The following is a 20,857-nucleotide window of genomic DNA, read 5'->3' as shown; positions in this document are numbered from 1 at the left end:
CGGCCATGGAAACCCATGTCATAAAGCTCCCGACGAACAGTTCTTGTGCTGACACTGCTTCCAGAGGCAGTTTGGAACTCGGTAGTGAGTGTTGCAACCGAAGACAGACGATTTTTACGTGCTTCAGCATTCGCTGGTCCCGTTCTGTGAGCTTGTGTGGCCTACACTTCACGGCTGAGCCGTTGTCGCTCCTAGACGTTTCCACATCTCAATAACAGCACTTACAGTTGACCGGGGCAGGTCTAGCAGGGCAGAAATGTTAATTACTGACTTGTTGGGAAGGTGGCATTCTATGACGGTGCCACGTTGAGAGTCACTGAGCTCTTCAGTAAGAACATTCTACTGCGGTGTGCTCAATTTTATACACCGGTCAGCAACGGGGTGCGGCTGAAATAGCCGAATCCACTATTTTGAAGGGGTGTCCACATACTTTTGTATATATAGTGTACCTGTCATATGAATTAGTTAGGAACCCATATGTGGAGTGAATGGAGGTTGCTGAGAAGAACTAGTTTGCTTGTTGTAGCCAAATACTGAGGCTAGAACTCCATCTAGTGGAGATAGATTGCAGCTCAGATGTGGGTTGGAGGCGCTTTAGCGTCATCTACCGGCGAAAACAAGTTATCAAGCCTCTTAGAGTAGCAGTGCTGATCTCGGATCAGGTCCCCCTGGCCCATATCATCTTGTTCATTGTGATCTAAAAGGCAAAACTGATCCCGAATCAGCAGCCCTACTCCCGAGACACTTGATACATACAGCCTCTGGTCTTCCATTAAATAAAGACATTCAAGACATATAACCAAACATGTTATTTTATTATCTTAAAAAGTAACAATCCCCAAAGGTTATATCACACACACTAGAACAACAGTAAACACCATGACTACACAAAAAGGGACTTAGATATTATAGACATAAAAAATCCCTCTTATTGTTGACATTATTTGACTAAGCATGACAGACCAAGATCATCTACAGTATGACATACCGTCACAATTAGAAACAACGTTATTGAACTCCATTATAAATCCGCAATGTTAAGGGAAGACATTTCATGGACTGTCAGAATTTCATATGAAATATTTTCAATATAAACAGAACATCCTTCTTGGATGGCTTTTACAGCAACCAGAGAACAGGCATTTATTTCAGTGCAAACATGACAATACAAGGCAGTCTTGGCTGCAATTCTCCCTTTTGATTTCAGAGGGAATTGATGATGTTGATCATTATTTGAAAAGAGCTCACAAAAACTGAAAATGTACCTTTTCAATGCGTTGTCATTGGACTGGAACTGTACCACCAAAGTGACAAGGTTGACACCACTCCCTCATAGGCTCATCATCACACTGTATGAGACATGGATACTGATGGTACACAGTGCTGAGAAGACGGTGATGTACCCTACGGGAATGCTGTGCTATAAGAGGTCACCTTTGACCTTTGATATCCTTAACATCATTAAATAGAGGAGAGGAGAACCCCCCCCCCCCCCCTTCTAATAAAACTGCACAGAAATGATTCAATTTCTGTTGGGGGAAGTGAGAGAGTCAAAAAGTGAGAATTGCGTGAGAAGACCTCTAATAAACTCAGAGACAGAGGGGCTAAATAGTCAAGTAGCGCATACAGGTGAGCTCTGCTGTCTTTAGAATGACAATAGGAGAGTCAGTCCAGCACTTTGACATGGTCTTTGTGTGTGAGTCATTTCTAGGGCTTTTACATTGACATTCACAGGATACAGGCTGATGACAGTGATTTGTAAGAGGAGAGCCACTATACTGTTGTGGAGGTAGTTGTATTACAGAGAATCTGACAACATAGGGTTAATATGACAACAACTCAGAGGGCTGGGGAGAGAGGACCTTATCTGCCTCTATGAAGAGAGAGGACTGACCTTATCTGCCTCTATAAAGAGAGAGGACTGACCCTTATCTGCCTCTATGAAGAGAGAGGACTGACCTTATCTGCCTCTATGAAGAGAGAGGACTGACCTTATCTGCCTCTATGAAGAGAGAGGACTGACCTTATCTGCCTCTATGAAGAGAGAGGACTGACCTTATCTGCCTCTATAAAGAGAGAGGACTGACCTTATCTGCCTCTATAAAGAGAGAGGACTGACCTTATCTGCCTCTATAAAGAGAGAGGACTGACCTTATCTGCCTCTATAAAGAGAGAGGACTGACCTTATCTGCCTCTATGAAGAGAGAGGACTGACCTTATCTGCCTCTATGAAGAGAGGACTGACCTTATCTGCCTCTATAAAGAGAGAGGACTGACCTTATCTGCCTCTATAAAGAGAGAGGACTGACCTTATCTGCCTCTATAAAGAGAGAGGACTGACCTTATCTGCCTCTATGAAGGGGATGGTTTTCGACATTGTCCATATTCAAAAGTCCCTTGTTGTTAATTTGAACATCGAATGCATTCAACAGGAAAATACCACAGGTAATAGCACCAGGAATAGTGTGACATGTTTGATCCAATAAAAAGAAAAGTTTGGTTTTTCCGTTGTTGGCCATGACTGCCGTGTAGTACTGCTTAGAAACTCAATCCCTGTCGGGCATTGAGGCCTTTCCTTAATCTGTATTTACAATGTACCAAAATGTGCTGAGAGACCTGATTCTATGTAAACATTAGCTCTAAGAGCCCAGTTCAAACACTTGGATTTTGTTATCTAGACTACAGCAGCATCAGGGCTGGCTTCAGTACCATGGTACAGAGGGGTTGGATGGACTGGACATGTTGCACTCCTAACATCACTAAGGATAACATGTCACTTGAACTCTACGTAAGACTGTCATAGCATTACAAACCATAATGACAGCTGCTTATGTCACTTGACACAGTCATGACACAAACCATTACTCAGGTATGCTAATTGTCTAGATGTATGGCCAGACAATTAACAAGCCTAAACCACGGTTTCTGTTAGGACAGCTGTAAATCAGTCGTCATGAGCTGACATAACGGTTTATTACATGTTATAATATCATGACAGTATTATGTAGGCCTTATGGCAGAGGGGTCAGGTAAAGTCTAGCTAGCAGGGCTGCGTATGCATCGCATTGTGTCAGAGCCTCATGTGAGCCAGCAGAGGGGGCTAAAGAGTATGTTTAAAAAGCTCAACAGCCACACATAGCCAACAAATGGTAGGAGTGTAATTACGCGTGACCTGAGATTATAAAATTATACATTTGACACCAAAATAAATGACAGAATGTCAACTGGCAGTTCAAAGTCAAATCAGTCACATGAAATAAATGAAAACTGCTCAGTAAAAACAAAAAAGGACCTATAGAATGACGTTGTTGTTTTTCTTCCAAGGTTTAGATTGGGATTGAAAAAGATCAATGCTTTTAAATATTTTTATAAATGTAATCTTGTGAGAAGAAGTGGTGTTACAATGTAGTAGTGAGTATCACAAATTCAAATATTACCCAACAGAAGATGAGGAAAACTAATCCAAAACCATTGAATGACAGATTGACAATGTAATACCAGTCGCTGAACGGGCTGGTGTGGTGTATGTTGTGTCAGCCAGTCTGGATACTATAACAGTCCCAGTGAGGTGGAGGAGCTGTACTCATCCAAACCCAACACCTCCCTCTTCATCTGATCTCCCTCTCCTGCCACTGTCACACACTGGTGATGGAGGCCAAACAGTTTGAGGGTTTCTGGAGTTTCTCGGGTTGGGTGGTAGGCGGCGGCTCTGGAATGGTCCGGAAGGTGAAAGGTGGACCGTTGCCCGTGGCGATTCCCAGATGTCCGGGACTCAGAGCCAGGTTCTGCCGTCTGTTGCTCTCCACGATGCTGGAGGTGTTTGAGGCCAGACTCTCTCGTGTGCTGAGCCAGGAAGAAGAGGAGAGGAAGGGAAAGAACAAAAAGAGAACAATAGAATGGTGAAGAGAATGAGGAGAAAGAAGGAGAGAGGTCCGAACACAGAAGCATGTTATGCTGCCTTCCCTTGTTTGTGTGGAATAGTGTGAGAGCAGAAAGTATCTGATTGATTATTGACACGTGGTCTATAAAGGTTTCCAGCTATAGGCAGCACGGATTGAGGTTAGGGAGTTCCCTTCAAGTAAATCAAAACTTGATATCCTCTCCATGTTAACCAGTAACTGCTGTAACCACTGTCCTGAAGGGGGGGGGGGGATACAAAAGGTGAGAAGAAAAGATGGGTATAGCAAGAAGAACGAATGAGAGAAGAGTCATAAGATCGATAACCTCTGGCAGATATAGACACTTATAAAGTGTGGTTCTTATTCATGGTTTGTCTGATGTTCTCTGTAATGGAATTGTTCGTAACATTACATTACTGATCATATTTAGGGTATTAATATCTGTATGACTATATAGTTGTTTGGAATGGTATCTTACTGATTTAAAGAGTAACAGCATGTCAAAAAAGTCTGATCATGCCTGTTTCTATCTTTCCACCGCCAGCTAGACCAGGTCACCCATGAAAGGTGGATGTGGTTCTCCTCACTGGCTCCATCTGCAGGCCAAGACTACGGGAGAGGGGTGGAGCTGAGCTGCCTGGGAGGGAGGGGCCAAAAGACCCAGTCCTGTACATACGTGGACCAATGCCCTTTCAGTCACACAGGAGATTAGTGACATCTGTCCTGAAGAGCTCCACATGATCACTGGTGTGATCCCAACCCAACAGAGTGGAAAACCACATCACACTTCTTATCACTGTTCTCCACAGGAAAATAAAATCACAAGGTCGTTAGAGGCTGTGAAATAGGCAACCGAATCTACAAGGAAGGGCCACCACTCCAACTCCAAGCCATTTCAAATCTGCAGCGGTCACTGTTTCCAGTTCCACAATCACTTCCATAAAAGGTTGCCCATCTTGTTTGAATAAGCTGGCTGAGAAGGCAGGTCAGTCTGCCGAGGAGCATTATCTAGAGACAGCCAAACGTCTGCTGAATACAGAGACATTATTTTCCATTACTGGCCACGGGGGAGAGCGGGAGGCCGTGGCTGGAAACACGGTAGGGGCTGAGGGGAGGGGGAGGGGGGAGGGGAGGGGGAGGGGAGGGGAGGGGAGGGGAGGGGGAGGGGAAACTCAGCCAGAAAACAAATGAGCCGATGGTCCCAGAGGTTCTGAACTGCAAACCTACGCGTGATACAAACCAATCAAAGACGAGCGGCGCTAGCGAGGGCATCCATCTTGTTTAGAGGCTGGAGCATGTGGTCGGGGTTAGACACAGGAAGACATGTGACCCTAATGAAGCATCACACACTCCCACTATGCCAGAGGGGCCTGGGTGAAAAGGATTTAGCAAAAACAGGCAGTGTTGTAATGCACAAAAGCTTTTGGGGGGTTGCTATCTGTATAATGTAAGACCACAGTTTAATAGTCTTTAAAAACACCCAGAATACAATTCTTCACACAATTTGAAAGTACATAAAAAAACGGTGAGGTCCGTTCTTTGCGGTAAAGTAGATTCAGGCATACCCTAACGACTTAATCACATTTTGAACAAGTCTTTGTTTATAGTTATGGCTTTTAGGATTTAGAGGCTCAACTTTTCTGTTATGAGAAGAGAGAGCTGTGGGTCAGCTGAGAGAGTTGTGACCCGACAGATGAACCGTGCACTGTGACAGAGAGAGGCCTGAGCTGAGGGACTCCCCCTTTCTCCCTCTACCACTGATGAATATCAAAATCCTCAAAAACCTCCAGACTGTATGTTGCTTATGGGACCAAAAAAGGTGATATTTTGTCGGCTGAAGGTAAAGCCATGTGAATGGTTGCCGTAATGGACATACTTCAGTGACAGAGAAAAAAAAACTCCACAAAAACACAGATGTCTGCTTACGCTCAAGTGATTCACTAAGACACTCAGAAGAAAACCACAGTTGAAATGAACGTGAATCATTGAGGGAAGCACAGACATCAGAAAGAAAGAAACAAAGCAAACCAAATCCATTCAGAGCAAAAATGTTGTTTTGTAAACAGAAAAGCAAAAGTTCACATGGATGAGAGGCAATTATGGAATTGGGGAACATTGGAAACTCCTATTCTGTCTCTTCTACAGGGCTATAACCATGATAGGTTGTACTTCAGATTCACTAGAATCAACAGCACCATATGGAATAATATTACCAGTCCATTATGTTCTCATGTGAGAACAATAATCCCACCATTAGTCTATTCACAGAATAAGAAGCCATCCCCTCTCATGACCACCGACCACACAAACAGAGAGGCTGTGTGAGTGAGTGTGTTGTCACCCGACGAGGCTTACCGTGGAGAGTTAAATCCACTGTCCACTGTAACACTACTGCTGTCCATGCTGTCCAGCCTGGCCGAGTGGGCTGACTGCTGGCTCTGGTTGTTGTGGTCACTCTCCTTGGGGTTGGGGAAGGTCAGGTTCCTCTCAAACCTGCGCTGGAGGTCCCTCTCCTTCTCCCGCTCCAGCAGCCACTGCATGGTACCCCCCCCACCGACCCCAGCACAGCCCTCTGGGGACTTCGGCTCCTGCTCTGCCTGCTTGGCTGAGGCGGCGTCCTCCAGCTCGTCGTCATCAGACACATTGTAGTAGTCGAAGGAGGCTTCCCCGGCCGGGCACGAGCCAGCCTGCTCCATCCCTGAGGGGCCAGAGGAGGGGGGCCGGGGAACAGCTAGCAGGGGGCCCGGCTGCTCAAAGTGCTCCTGGCTGTCCAGCACCTCGGCCGACGACATGACCGGGGTCTTCCTCAGCGTGCTCGACCTGGAGTAGCTGCCGTCCCCGTAGCCGCTGGGCAGTGTGTTGGGCGGAGGTTTGAACAGAGTGTCTTTGCTGAAGATGTCCTTCCTCCTGTCCATGCTACCAGAGTTGGTGTTGTGGTGCTGTACTGAACGGCCATTTGGCAAAGGCTCAGGCATCTGGCAGGGCATGGGCAAACTAACACCGTTCTGTCCCTTTGTAGTGTCCTCTTTGTACTCTGGGGGATGAGGTGTCTGTCTGTCGGACGAACAGCCCACCTTCACCTTAGGTAAGCTATCGTGATTGGGTTTTCCTAAGGGGCTAGGGGTAGTGAGGACCGCCTCAGTGGATGCATTGCACTGGAAATAGTCCTCAGCCATGTGTTTAGGAGAATAAGCCTTCTGGCTGTCGTAGGCAGGTAAACGGTCTCTACTTTTGTTATTTTCAAGTGTTCTCCCTCCATCGGGCCCACAGGGGTCAGAGGTTAACTTAGCAGCAGGAGGTGTGGCCAACTTAGCAGCAGGGGGCGTGGCCCGCGAGTGGGAGTACTGGGTGGCCTGGGCTGAGGCCCTCAAGGTCCCGTCATCGGTGTAGTAGCGGCTCCTGTCTCTGTCCCTCTCATCAGGGCTGCGCTCAAAGTAGTCCGGGGGCCCAATCTGCCCGGCCCCTAGGGGCCCTTTGGAGTTGTCCATGGAGCGGGACCGCTCTTTGGCCTTGTTGTCCGAGCGCTCGTTGCGCGACTTCCTCTCCTGCGTGTGGCTGTGGCTGCGGTGCACCTTGGAGTGGGACGGCCCGTGCGAGGGCTCGGGGAAGGGCATCTCCGTCCTCCTCTTGGCCAGCTCTCCCGACACGTCCCACTCCGGGGTGATGGGCAGGTGGGACTCCATGATGTTTGGGTTGCTGTGGGCCAGGTGTCGGGCACGGCTGCGCTCCATGGAGAAGGAGGCGTCCCGTGGCGAGCGCGCCAGGGAGGAGCTGTAAGCCCGGTAGCCCCTCTCAGCCCCCAGGTCCAGGTTGGATCCCTCAGAGGGGTCTCCGCGGGAGGCGCGGGTCTTACTGTGGGAGCGCGACGGCTTGCCTTGGGGCTTGCGGTGTCCGCGGCTCCTCCTGCTGCGTGCGCTGTGCTGGGCTGACGAGCTGGCCTTGCTCCTCTGAGCCCTCTCCTCCTCCAGCCTCTTCATCACGGCCGTGTGTCTCGCCACGTTTTCCACCGTCAGGTCCGGGTTGATCCGCCTGATGATCTCCATCTCCACGTCGCGCGGCACGGCCGTGGGCGTCTCCTCGTCCCGCAGAGGCCACTCCTCCGGGGGGAACTGGGCCGAGAAGGTGGCCAGCTGCTTGGTCTTGTCCTTCTTGAAGCTCAGCCGGAACAGCTTGAGGCCAAACTTCTTGGACTGCTTCTCCCCGCTGCTGCCCCCCTCACGGTGCTTGGTCAGGGTGTCCGACTTGAAGGGGAAGCTGAGGGTGCTCCGGGTCTTCTCCGTGGAGGTAGGCTGGGGCTGGGTCTGTGTGGGTGTGTGAGGGGAGTGGGGTGAGTGAGGGGAGTGGGGAGAGTAGGCCTCTCGGTGCTCCTTAGGGGACTTCCTGGTGAGGGTGGTATGGTGGCTGGGGGGGTCGTCACGGTAACTATTATAGGAGTCTCCATGGTTCTTAGGATGGGACCTGTCCCTGACACAGCCAGAAGTGGAGGGGGTGATGGTTCCAGAGAGGGGGGAGGTACACTGTTGTTGTTGTTGTTGCTGTTGTTGTTGTTGCTGGCGGTCAGGTATCCTCTCATCCAGGTGGTACCATTTGGAGCTGGTCCTGATGAGAGAGGGCGTGATGAAGTAGGTCTGGGGCGTGACGATGAAGTAGCCCTCTGGTGTGGGGTAGATCTTCCTCTCCCGGACCAGCATACTCAGCGTGTGGTGGAGAATCTCTGCCGTCGGCGTGGGCACACCTAGACAACGACACGGATAGGAACATGTCAGAAATGTCAAACATAACATTCTGGATGCGTCCCAAATGGAACCTTATTCCCTGTGAAGTGCACTATATCATCTGGTGTACGCATCATTAGTGATATTATCATATATAACAGCATTGAATGTTCATTACTCCGCTACGGATGAGCTATGATTGTGTAAACCAATCCATCGATCATGAAAACTGTCATTCCCTCAATACATCAACCATATGGCGGATGTGGATCTGTCTGATGGTAATCTGACTGTACAGGTTGTTACAGCTTGTTATGGCTTCTTACAGCATTTCACTACACCCGCAATAACATCTGCTAAACACGTGTATGTGACAAATAAAATTTGATTTGTAGCTTGTTTCAGCTTGTTACGGGTTGTTTCAGCTTGTTACGGGTTGTTATAGCTTGTTACGGGTTGTAATAACTTGTTATGGGTATACCAGACATGTCTTCACTGTCTGATCAGCACTGTTGGGAACCAGTCAGCCGGTGACACGGGCTACGTCCCAAATGGCACCCTATTCCTTATATAGTGCACTACATTTGAATAAGGTTCCATTTGAGACACACATAGAGTGTGCAGCAGTAGCAACTCCACATCCACTCCTCCATGCCATTCACATCACAGTATAGTACAGTACAGTATAGTCCAGTACATTACAGTATAGTACAATATATTCCAGTATAGTCCCGTATAGTCTAGTACATTACAGTATAGTATGTTATAGTATAGTACCGTATAGTACAGTATAGAACAGAACAGTATAGTACAGTACAGTGCTGAGCTGCTTCACTTCACTGGAGGTAGTATTACTCACAGTTACATCATGGTGCCCTTTCAGCCCGGCCAGCGTGATGCAATCCCACCAGCCATTCAGCCAGCCATTCAGCCAGCCATTCAGCCAGCCATTCAGCCAGCCATTCAGCCAGCCATTCAGCCAGCCATTCAGCCAGCCAGCCATTCAGCCAGCCAGCCATTCAGCCAGCCAGCCATTCAGCCAGCCAGCCATTCAGCCAGCCAGCCAGCCATTCAGCCAGCCAGCCATTCGGCCAGCCAGCCGCATATGCAGACTGAGGCTGCGGCAAAACACAGGCAGGCGAGGCAGCGAGTGGTCATACCCACCTCAGACACACGCAGCAGACCGCCCCACCACGACTACGCTCTTCCCATACCAATAAAACCTGCTCCCATTCTCACACACACACACAGAATAGCTTCACTACAATACTTGGCATGTGATAGGGAAAGGCAACTATTGTGTCTGTAATTTTGGGGGATTTATTTATTTTATTTCACCATTATTTAACCAGGTAAGCTAGTTGAGAACAAGTTCTCATTTACAACTGCGACCTGGCCAAGATAAAGCAAAGCAGTGCGACACATACAACACAGAGTTACACATGGAATAAACAAGCGTACAGTCAATAACACAATAGAAAAAAAGAAAGTCTATATACATACAGTGTGTGCAAATGGCGGTAAGGTAATAAATAGGCCATAGTAGCAAAGTAATTACAATTTAGCAGATTAACACTGGAGTGATAGATGAGCAGATGATGATGTGCAAGTAGAAATACTGGTGTGCAAAAGAGAAGAAAAGTAAATAAAAACAATATGGGGATGAGGTAGGTAGATTGGGTGGGCTATTTACAGATGCACTATGTACAGTTGCAGCAATCGGTTAGCAGCTCAGACAGCTGATGCTTAAAGCTAGTGAGGGAGATATGAGTCTCCAGCTTCAGTGATTTTTGCAATTCGTTCCAGTCATTGGCAGCAGAGAACTGGAAGGAAAGGCGGCGAAAGTAGGTGTTGGCTTTGGGGGTGACCAGTGAAATATACCTGCTGGAACGTGCTACGGGTGGGTGCTGCTATGGTGACCAGTGAGCTGAGATAAGGCGGAGCTTTACCAAGCAAAGACTTATAGATGACCTGGAGCCAGTGGGTCTGGTGACTAATATGTAGCGAGGGCCAGCCGACTACAGCATACAGGTCGCAGTGGTGGATGGTATAAGGTGATTTGGTAACAAAACGGATGGTACTGTGATAGACTCCATCCAGTTTTCTGAGTATTGGAAGCTATTTTGTAGATGACATCGCCGAAGTCGAGGATCGGTAGGATAGTCAGTTTTACGAGGGTATGTTTCGCGGCGTGAGTGAAGGAGGCTTTGTTGCGAAATAGAAAGCCGATTCTAGATTTAATTTTGGATTGGAGATGTTTAATATGAGTCTGGAAGGAGAGTTTACAGTCTAGCCAGACACCTAGGTATTCGTAGTTGTCCACATAGTCAGAAACGTCCAGAGTAGTGATGCTAGTCAGGCGGGCGGGTGCGTTTAAGAGCAATTGGAGGCCACGGAAGGAGTGTTGTATGGCACTGAAGCTCGTCTGGAGGTTTGTTAACACAGTGTTCAAAGAAGGGCCAGATGTATACAGAATGGTGTCGTCACCAAGTAGTTGGTGAACCAGGCGAGGCAGTCATTTGAGAAGCCAAGGCTATTGAGTCTGCCGATAAGAATGTGGTGATTAACAGAGTCGAAAGCCTTGGCCAGGTCAATGAAGACGGCTGCACAGTACTAATACGAGTACAATACAGGTCTACTGTCACGGAACCATAGAAAGGGATTATTTAAACAGTCATACATCCCTAAAATTAACTGGCTAAATATGCTCCCTGCTGAATTAAAGCAATGTTAACAGTCTAAAATAGGATCATACATTCCTAGATTCAGCTTAGGAAATTGAGGGAACAACTTATTGTGGTGTGTAAGTTGAGGGGACAGGTTATGGTGGTGTGTTAGTTGAGGGGACAGGTTATGGTGGTGTGTTAGTTGAGGGGACAGGTTATGGTGGTGTGTAAGTTGAGGGGACAGGTTATGGTGTTGTGTTAGTTGAGGGGACAGGTTCTGGTGGTGTGTAAGTTGAGGGGACAGGTTATGGTGGTGTGTTAGTTGAGGGGACAGGTTTTGATGGTGTGTTAGTTGAGGGGACAGGTTATGGTGGTGTGTTAGTTGAGGGGACAGGTTTTGATGGTGTGTTAGTTGAGGGGACAGGTTATGGTGGTGTGTAAGTTGAGGGGACAGGTTATGGTGGTGTGTTAGTTGAGGGGACAGGTTATGGTGATGTGTTAGTTGAGGGGACAGGTTATGGTGGTGTGTTAGTTGAGGGGACAGGTTATGGTGATGTGTTAGTTGAGGGGACAGGTTATGGTGGTGTGTTAGTTGAGGGGACAGGTTATGGTGGTGTGTTAGTTGAGGGGACAGGTTATGGTGGTGTGTTAGTTGAGGGGACAGGTTATGGTGATGTGTTAGTTGAGGGGACAGGTTATGGTGGTGTGTAAGTTGAGGGGACAGGTTATGGTGGTGTGTTAGTTGAGGGGACAGGTTATGGTGGTGTGTTAGTTGAGGGGACAGGTTATGGTGGTGTGTTAGTTGAGGGTACAGGTTATGGTGGTGTGTTAGTTGAGGGGACAGGTTATGGTGATGTGTAAGTTGAGGGGACAGGTTATGGTGGTGTGTTAGTTGAGGGGACAGGTTATGGTGATGTGTTAGTTGAGGGGACAGGTTATGGTGATGTGTAAGTTGAGGGGACAGGTTATGGTGATGTGTTAGTTGAGGGGACAGGTTATGGTGGTGTGTTAGTTGAGGGGACAGGTTATGGTGGTGTGTTAGTGGAGGGGACAGGTTATGGTGGTGTGTTAGTTGAGGGGACAGGTTATGGTGGTGTGTTAGTTGAGGGGACAGGTTATGGTGGTGTGTTAGTTGAGGGGACAGGTTATGATGGTGTGTTAGTGGAGGGGACAGGTTATGGTGGTGTGTTAGTTGAGGGGACAGGTTATGGTGATGTGTAAGTTGAGGGGACAGGTTATGATGGTGTGTAAGTTGAGGGGACAGGTTATGGTGTTGTGTTAGTTGAGGGGACAGGTTATGGTGGTGTGTAAGTTGAGGGGACATGTTATGGTGGTGTGTTAGTTGAGGGGACAGGTTATGGTGGTGTGTTAGTTGAGGGGACAGGTTATGGTGATGTGTTAGTTGAGGGGACAGGTTATGGTGGTGTGTTAGTTGAGGGGACAGGTTATGGTGATGTGTTTAGTTGAGGGGACAGGTTATGGTGGTGTGTTAGTTGAGGGGACAGGTTATGGTGTTGTGTTAGTTGAGGGGACAGGTTATGGTGATGTGTTAGTTGAGGGGACAGGTTATGGTGTTGTGTTAGTTGAGGGGACAGGTTATGGTGATGTGTTAGTTGAGGGGACAGGTTATGGTGATGTGTAAGTTGAGGGGACAGGTTATGGTGATGTGTTAGTTGAGGGGACAGGTTATGGTGGTGTGTTAGTTGAGGGGACAGGTTATGGTGTTGTGTTAGTTGAGGGGACAGGTTATGGTGGTGTGTTATTTGAGGGGACAGGTTATGGTGTTGTGTTAGTTGAGGGGACAGGTTATGGTGGTGTGTTATTTGAGGGGACAGGTTATGGTGTTGTGTTAGTTGAGGGGACAGGTTATGGTGATGTGTTATTTGAGGGGACAGGTTATGGTGTTGTGTTAGTTGAGGGGACAGGTTATGGTGATGTGTTAGTTGAGGGGACAGGTTATGATGGTGTGTTAGTTGAGGGGACAGGTTATGGTGGTGTGTTAGTTGAGGGGACAGGTTATGGTGGTGTGTTAGTTGAGGGGACAGGTTATGGTGGTGTGTTAGTTGAGGGGACAGGTTATGGTGGTGTGTAAATTGATAAACTGGCAAGCAGGCAGACAGACCGTTACCCGCCTACACATATGTCTGTATGACAGATCAGCCTTAGGGGTTGAGGTTGCCTGCCATTACATCATACGGGTTTAGTTGCCGACCGAAGTGACGCAACTTCCTCTTATTCCTCTGAAGATGGGAGGGAAGCCCTGTTCTTGTGACTCAAGTGTCTGAATGGAGGGGTAGTAACGGAGGAATAAGGGTGCATCTCAAAAGGCAACTCTTTTCCCTATTTCAAAATAGTACACTGTAAAGTGAATAAGGTGCTGTTTGGGACACTACCCATGTCTGCTTGACATTGACAAAACATGACATTTGCCATTATGAAGCGGTACTTATGCTCCCCTACATAAACCTTTGTACCTCTGTTTCTAGGATGCCAGCACACAGTCACGCACACACCTGAGCTGAGGGTCCAAACTAACTCATAAAGCGGGTTGGAGGGATGGGCCATAAAGCGGGTTGGAGGGATGGGCCATAAAGCGGGTTGGAGGGAGGGGCCATAAAGCGGGTTGGAGGGAGGGGCCATAAAGCGGGTTGGAGGGATGGGCCATAAAGCGGGTTGGAGGGATGGGCCATAAAGCGGGTTGGAGGGAGGGGCCATAAAGCGGGTTGGACGGAGGGGCCATAAAGCGGGTTGGAGGGAGGGGCCATAAAGCGGGTTGGAGGGATGGGCCATAAAGCGGGTTGGAGGGAGGGGCCATAAAGTGGGTTGGAGGGAGGGGCCATAAAGCGGGTTGGAGGGATGGGCCATAAAAGCAGGTTGGAGGGAGGGGCCATAAAGCGGGTTGGAGGGATGGGCCATAAAAGCGGGTTGGAGGGAGGGGCCATAATGGCTAAATAAAATAAAAACCGTGCAAGAGAGAAAGAGACAGAGAGAGAGACAGACAGAGGGAGGGAGGGAGGACTGAGACTGAGTTAACAGCTAACTAGATTACCTCCTCCTCATTTTAATCCTCCTAGCACTGGCTCTGACCTTCCAGCGGGGGGAGAGAAGAGAGAAAGGGAGAGAGAGAGACTGTGGCTGGGGGGGGGGGGGGGGGTGCTGGAACACAAGGTACTTACTCAGCACAGAGGTGGGGACTAGGGAAGGGAGGGGAGAGGGGCCTGATTGGATGGTCAAGGAGGAGGCAGATGGGCTAGCGGCTTATTCAGCACGGGACCCAATATTCGGAACGTTGCAGAATGTAATATATAGAATAAATAAACACAATATGCCATCACGCCATTGGTGGAATATCTGCTGAATGGGCAGCTGTGAAGGGTCAAGGTGTTGCCCTACTAAAAACGTCTGCTTGACCTTTGTTGTTCCAGTGTCAAGCTGGCGTGGATCATGTTTAGGTCCATCAGTGTATACAAACAGAGCATACCAAGAGACTAGGGGAGCCTCCCGCTTAAAGCTTCAGTCCTACACATCCACTGTTTGCACTTCATTTCTGCCCAGAGATGCAGTCATGTGCAACAATTAAGTGTGGGCAATTAAATTACCTCAGCGTGCATCACATGCTTTAGTTTCCAGTGATACATAGAGAGGTGGGCCCGGTTGAACCAGGCCCGGCATTAAACAGTCACAGTTCTGTCCCAAGTAGGCTAGTCCCCATCTCTAACAACCTTCCCCACTGACCTTTCCATAATATCTTCTGGAGCAGACTGAGGGTACGTCGCAAATTGAACCCTATTTCCTATTTAGTACACACTATTTGTATTTTTACCCCCAATTTCATGATATCCAATTGGTAGTTAGTCTGGTCCCATCGCTGCAACTTCCGTACGAACTCGGGAGAGGCGAAAGTCGAGAAACAAGAGTCCTCCGAAACACGATCCTGCTAAGCCACACTGCTTCTTGACACACTGCTCACTTAACCCGGAAGCCAGCCACACCAATGTGTCGGAGGAAACACCATACACCTGGCCAACACTGTCAGCTTGCATGCGCCCGGCCCCCCACAAGGAGTCGCTAGAATGCGATGGGACAAGGACATCCCAGCCAGCCAAACCCTCCCCAAACCCGAACGATGCTGGGCCAATTATGCTCCGCCTTATGGGTCTCCCAGTTGCGGCCGGCTGCGACACAGCCCGGGATTGAACCCAGATCTGTAGTGAAGCCTTTAGCACTGCGGTGCAGAGCCTTAGACCGCTGCCCCACTCGGGAGGCCCCCAGCACACACTACTATGAACCCCATGGGCCCTATGAACCCCGTGGGCCTTATGAACCCTGTGGGCCCTATGAACCCTGTGGGCTCTATGAACCCTGTGGACCCTGTGGGCTCTATGAACCCTGTGGGCCCTATGAACCCTGTGGGCTCTATGAACCCTGTGGGCCCTGTGAACCCTGTGGGCTCTGTGAACCCTGTGGGCTCTATGAACCCTGTGGGCCCTATGAACCCTGTGGGCCCTATGAACCCTGTGGGCCCTATGAACCCTGTGGGCTCTATGAACCCTGTGGACCCTGTGGGCTCTATGAACCCTGTGGGCCCTATGAACCCTGTGGGCCCTATGAACCCTGTGGGCCCTGTGAACCCTGTGGGCCCTGTGAACCCTGTGGGCTCTATGAACCCTGTGGTCCCTATGAACCCTGTGGGCCCTATGAACCCTGTGGGCTCTATGAACCCTGTGGGCCCTATGAACCCCGTGGGCCCTATGAACCCCGTGGGCCCTAGTGAACCCTGTGGGCTCTGTGAACCCTGTGGGCCCTGTGAATCCTGTGGGCTCTATGAACCCTGTGGGCTCTATGAACCCCATTGGCCCTGTGAACCCTATGGGCTCTGTGAACCCTGTGAACCCTGTGGGCCCTGTGAACCCTATGGGCTCTATGAACCCCATTGGCCCTATGAACCATATGGGCCCCATGAACCATGGTGTAAAGTAGTGCACTATATACTGTAGGGAATAGGGTGCCATTTAGGACACAGATTGAGGAGTGAATACCCTTGCTTGCATGGAGCGCATGCATTTGACTCCCAGCACTTGTGTCTGTATAATAGACATACAGGCTAACTCAGGGAAAAAGCAGATCAATATTTGCTATAGGACTGTACATGCTACTACAGCGTGATTTCGCCTAGTTTGAATGAGAACAGAAAACAACATCTTTTAAAGTATTTTTGAGCTGAAATAACCAGATGGGCTTAAAATGTATTCCATTTTATTTAGGTGCCAATAGTTATCAACTATTGAACTGCTTTACTAGCTATTTCATGAGAAATGGCAGTATTATCGCAAGTGTAATGGAAAACTATAGGCTAACCCGTTATAAAAATGACACTTCACAATACAACACTGACTGTTGTAAACTTCATCTCACTAAGCTCTTCTCCGAGCTAGCTTTCCATGATTCTAATAATCGTTAGCATTTTACGATGGTGAGGTAAAAACAGGCCAAACTCCTGTTTAAGTTTCCACGTGTACTGTCAGCTGTAGAACAGATGTATCCCTCGTCACACAGCCTCTCAACACCCATGATTTAATATCCACGGTTGTGTGAGATTTGTTTTAATTTGTATATGCTGGCAATATAACTCCTCTCAGGTTACATAAAGATGTGTCTGGCTGAGGAAGAGCTGCTCCATCTGATGACATCCAGTAAAACGTGAGGAAATTCATTCAGACAGAGCACTACATGACCCAGAGTTTTTCCAGTGGTCAGGAAACGCTCCTGGCTTTAATGACACACACAGCTGCAGGGGTTAGGGTTACGGCGGTGCAGCGTTGCCTTTATGCGTGCTACCTGGGGAGGTTGAGAACTTAGCAGAATAAACATTTCTGGTGTTCGCTGTAACATATAGACACTGACGTTGTATTGTTGTTACCTGGGAAACATGTTGCCAGGTGTTCTGTCAGGGCCTCCTGGGTGACAGGCTTGCGGGCGGAGTTCATGGCCGAGATTGCCAGGCACAGCACCTCCCCCAGAGGGATGAACTGTGACTGGCTGATGGGAGACATGCTGATGGGAGACACATCACCTGAGAGAGGTGGGAAGGAAGCACAGATGTCACACAATCAATCAATCAATCAATCAATCACATTTCTTTTATAGACATTTTTATATCAGCAGTTGTCACAAAGTGCTTTCCAGTTACCCAGCCTTGACCCCAGAGAGCAAGCAGAGGCAGAAGCACAGTGACTAGGAACAATTCCCTAGAAGGATGGAACCTAGAGAGGAACCAGACTCAGTGGGGTGGTCAAACTACAGTACCAGGTCAAAGGTCAAACACACAGTTCCATGTAAATATCACAATACATTGAGTTCACTGAAAATGTCGATGGAACAGCTCCAATAGAAAAAGAAAGGAAAAATGGTCAAGTCTCAAATGTTGCCCTGGTCAAAAGTAGTACGCTATATAGGGATTACAAGGCAGGGAATTACCAGGGACCTCACCATGCCATTCAATATTGAGATTTATTGCTTATTTTTTACCATTGGACTATGTCGCTGCAGAGGGACAACAGACACCCATGAGAAAATGAGAAACTGAAAACATGTCAGCTCCCCATTTAGAGAGAAGATGGAGAACCAGCCATAGGATGAGAAATACCGGCGTTTTGGCGCAGGTTCAGCTGACTAGCACTAGCTAACATGAAGTTTTTTAAAGAACATATACTTGAAGTCAGTATTAATATAAAATCATAAAAAGTTATATTGCGATACTTCACTGTATCAACCCACCCCCCATCACTAATGGGGAATATTGGGGGAGGGGGAGGCTGCTGGCTTTGTCTAGTTCTAGGGTGAGGTTGGGTGAGGGGGAGGCTGCTGGCTTTGTCTAGGTCTAGGGTGAGGTTGGGTGAGGGGGAGGCTGCTGGCTCTGTCTAGTTCTGGGGTGAGGTTGGGGGAGGGGGAGGCTGCTGGCTTTGTCTAGTTCTGGGGTGAGGTTGGGTGAGGGGGAGGCTGCTGGCACTGTCTAGTTCTGGGGTGAGGGGGAGGCTGGTTCAGAAAGGTCAGGAGGGCAATAAGTGAGCAGTAGTAGGTCCTGGCTCCCTCCCATCACTCCTTTCCTTGACACTGCCTGTGGGGGGCCAACAGAGAGAAGGGAAGGCCCTGCCTGTGGGGGGCCAACAGAGAGAAGGGAAGGCACTGCCTGTGGGGTAGAGTTCGACCGATTATGGTTTTTCAACGCCAATACCGATTATTGGAGGCCCAAATAAAGCCGATATCGATTAATCTGCCGATTTTTTTTGTTTATTTGTAATAATGACAATTACAACAATACTGAATGAACACTTATTTTAACTTAATATAATACATTAATAAAATCTATTTAGCCTCAAATAAATAATGAAACATGTTCAATTTGGTTTAAATAATGCAAAAACAAAGTGTTGGAGAAGTAAAAGTGCAATATGTGCCATGTAAGAAAGCTAACGTTTAAGTTCCTTGTTCAGAACATGAGAACATATGAAAGCTGGTGGTTCCTTTTAACATGAGTCTTCAATATTCCCATGTAAGAAGTTTTAGGTTGTAATTATTATAGGAATTATAGGACTATTTCTCTCTATACGATTTGTATTTCATATACCTTTGACTATTGGATGTTCTTATATGCACTTTAGTATTGCCAGTGTAACAGTATAGCTTCCGTCCCTCTCCTCGCTCCTACCTGGGCTCGAACCAGGAACACATTGACAACAGCCACCCTCGAAGCAGCGTTTCCCATTCAGAGCAAGGGGAACAACTACAAGTCTCAGAGCGAGTGATGTTTGAAACGCTATTAGCGCGCACCCGCTAACTAGCTAGCCATTTCACATCGGTTACACCAGCCTAATCTTGGGAGTTGATAGGCTTGAAGTCATAAACAGCACAATGCTTGAAGCACAGCGAAGAGCTGCTGGCAAAACGCACGAAAGTGCTGTTTGAATGAATGCTTACGAGCCTGCTGCTGCCTACCACCGCTCAGTCAGACTGCTCTATCAAATCATAGACTTAATTATAACATAATAACACACATAAATACGAGCCTTAGGTCATTAATATGCTCGAATCAGGAAACTATCATTTCGAAACAAAACTTTTTTCCTTTAAGTGAAATACAAAACCGTTCCGTATTTTATCTAACGGGTGGCATCCCTAAGTCTAAATATTCCTGTTACATTGCACAACCTTCAATGTTATGTCATAATTACGTAAAATTCTGGCAAATTAGTTCGCAACGAGCCAGGCGGCCCAAACTGTTGTATATACCCTGACTCTGCGTGCAATGAACGCAAAATGACACAATTTCACCTGGTTAATATTGCCTGCTAACCTGGATTACTTTTAGCTAAATATGCAGGTTTAAAAATATATACTTCTGTGTATTGATTTTAAGAAAGGCATTGATGTTTATGGTTAGGTACAGTTGTGCAACGATTGTGCTTTTTTCGCAAATGCGCTTTTGTTAAATCATCCCACGTTTGGCGAAGTCGGCTGTCTTTGTTAGGAAGAAATAGTCTTCACAGTTCGCAACGAGCCAGGCGGCCCAAACTGCTGCATATACCCTGACTCTGTTTGCAAGAGAAGTGACACATTTTCCCTAGTTAAAAGAAATTCATGTTAGCAGGCAATATTAACTAAATATGCAGGTTTAAAAATATATACTTGTGTATTGATTTTAAGGCATTGATATTTATGGTTGGAGCAACGTGTACCTAAGCGATTATATGCAACGCAGGACAGGCTAGATAAACTAGTAATATCATCAACCATGTGTAGTTAACTAGTGATTATGATTGATTGATTGTTTTTTATAAGATAAGTTTAATGCTAGCTAGAAACTTACCTTGGCTTCTTACTGCATTCGCGTAACAGGCAGGCTCCTCGTGGAGTGCAATATAAAGCAGGTGGTTAGAGCGTTGGACTAGTTAACCGAAAGGTTGCAAGATTGAATCCCCGAGCTGACAAGGTAAAAATCTGTCATTCTGCCTCTGAACAAGGCAGTTAACCCACCGTTCCTAGGCCGTCATTGAAAATAAGAATTTGTTCTTAACTGACTTGCCTAGTTAAATAAAGGTAAAAAACAGGCCATGCATAACCAGTGTGATTCATAGGATATTTATTTTTATCAGAATATTTTCGACCTGCAGGCTGCAATGTTTTTATTTGTTGGCTTTATGTGGGCTATTATTACATATTGGCAATTTAGAAATAATTTAGATTAACCACATTCCGATTAATCGGTCGACCTCTACTGTGGGGGGCCAGCAGAGAGAAGGGAAGGCCCTGCCTGTGGGGGGCCAAAAGAGAGAAGGGAAGGCCCTGCCTGTGGGGGGCCAGCAGAGAGAAGGGAATGCCCTGCCTGTGGGGAGCCAGCAGAGAGAAGGGAAGGCCCTGCCTATGGGGAGCCAGCAGAGAGAAGGGAAGGCCCTGCCTGTGGGGAGCCAGCAGAGAGAAGGGAAGGCCCTGCCTGTGGGGAGCCAGCAGAGAGAAGGGAAGGCCCTGCCTGTGGGGGGCCAGCAGAGAGAAGGGAAGGCCCTGCCTGTGGGGGGCCAGC

The 20,857-nt window shown here is 47.8% G+C and overlaps 1 protein-coding gene across 6 annotated transcripts in view; it reads right to left on the bottom strand.

The window, feature by feature from the left end:
• Window positions 1-796: 796 nt before the first annotated feature.
• The window catches only part of LOC106612013 (storkhead-box protein 2), a 98,092-nt gene continuing 78,031 nt past the window's right edge, over window positions 797-20,857 (bottom strand). For 3 of the 6 annotated variants that reach the window (XM_014212777.3, XM_014212778.3, XM_014212779.3), the window contains exons 2-4: window positions 17,201-17,353; window positions 6,255-8,634; window positions 797-3,843 (exon numbers count right to left, since the gene is read on the bottom strand). In XM_014212777.3, the coding sequence (XP_014068252.1) occupies window positions 3,636-3,843; window positions 6,255-8,634; window positions 17,201-17,353 (2,741 nt within the window). In that variant the 3' untranslated portion in view covers window positions 797-3,635. The remainder of the gene's footprint in view (window positions 3,844-6,254; window positions 8,635-17,200; window positions 17,354-20,857) is intronic. The other 3 variants (XR_014378821.1, XR_014378823.1, XR_014378822.1) reach the window with 3 other exon arrangements.

This window comes from Salmo salar, chromosome 09 (assembly GCF_965601325.2).
Source record: "Salmo salar chromosome 09, fSalSal1, whole genome shotgun sequence".
Classification (NCBI taxonomy): domain Eukaryota; kingdom Metazoa; phylum Chordata; class Actinopteri; order Salmoniformes; family Salmonidae; genus Salmo; species Salmo salar.
This window is presented reverse-complemented; position numbering and strand designations above follow the sequence as displayed.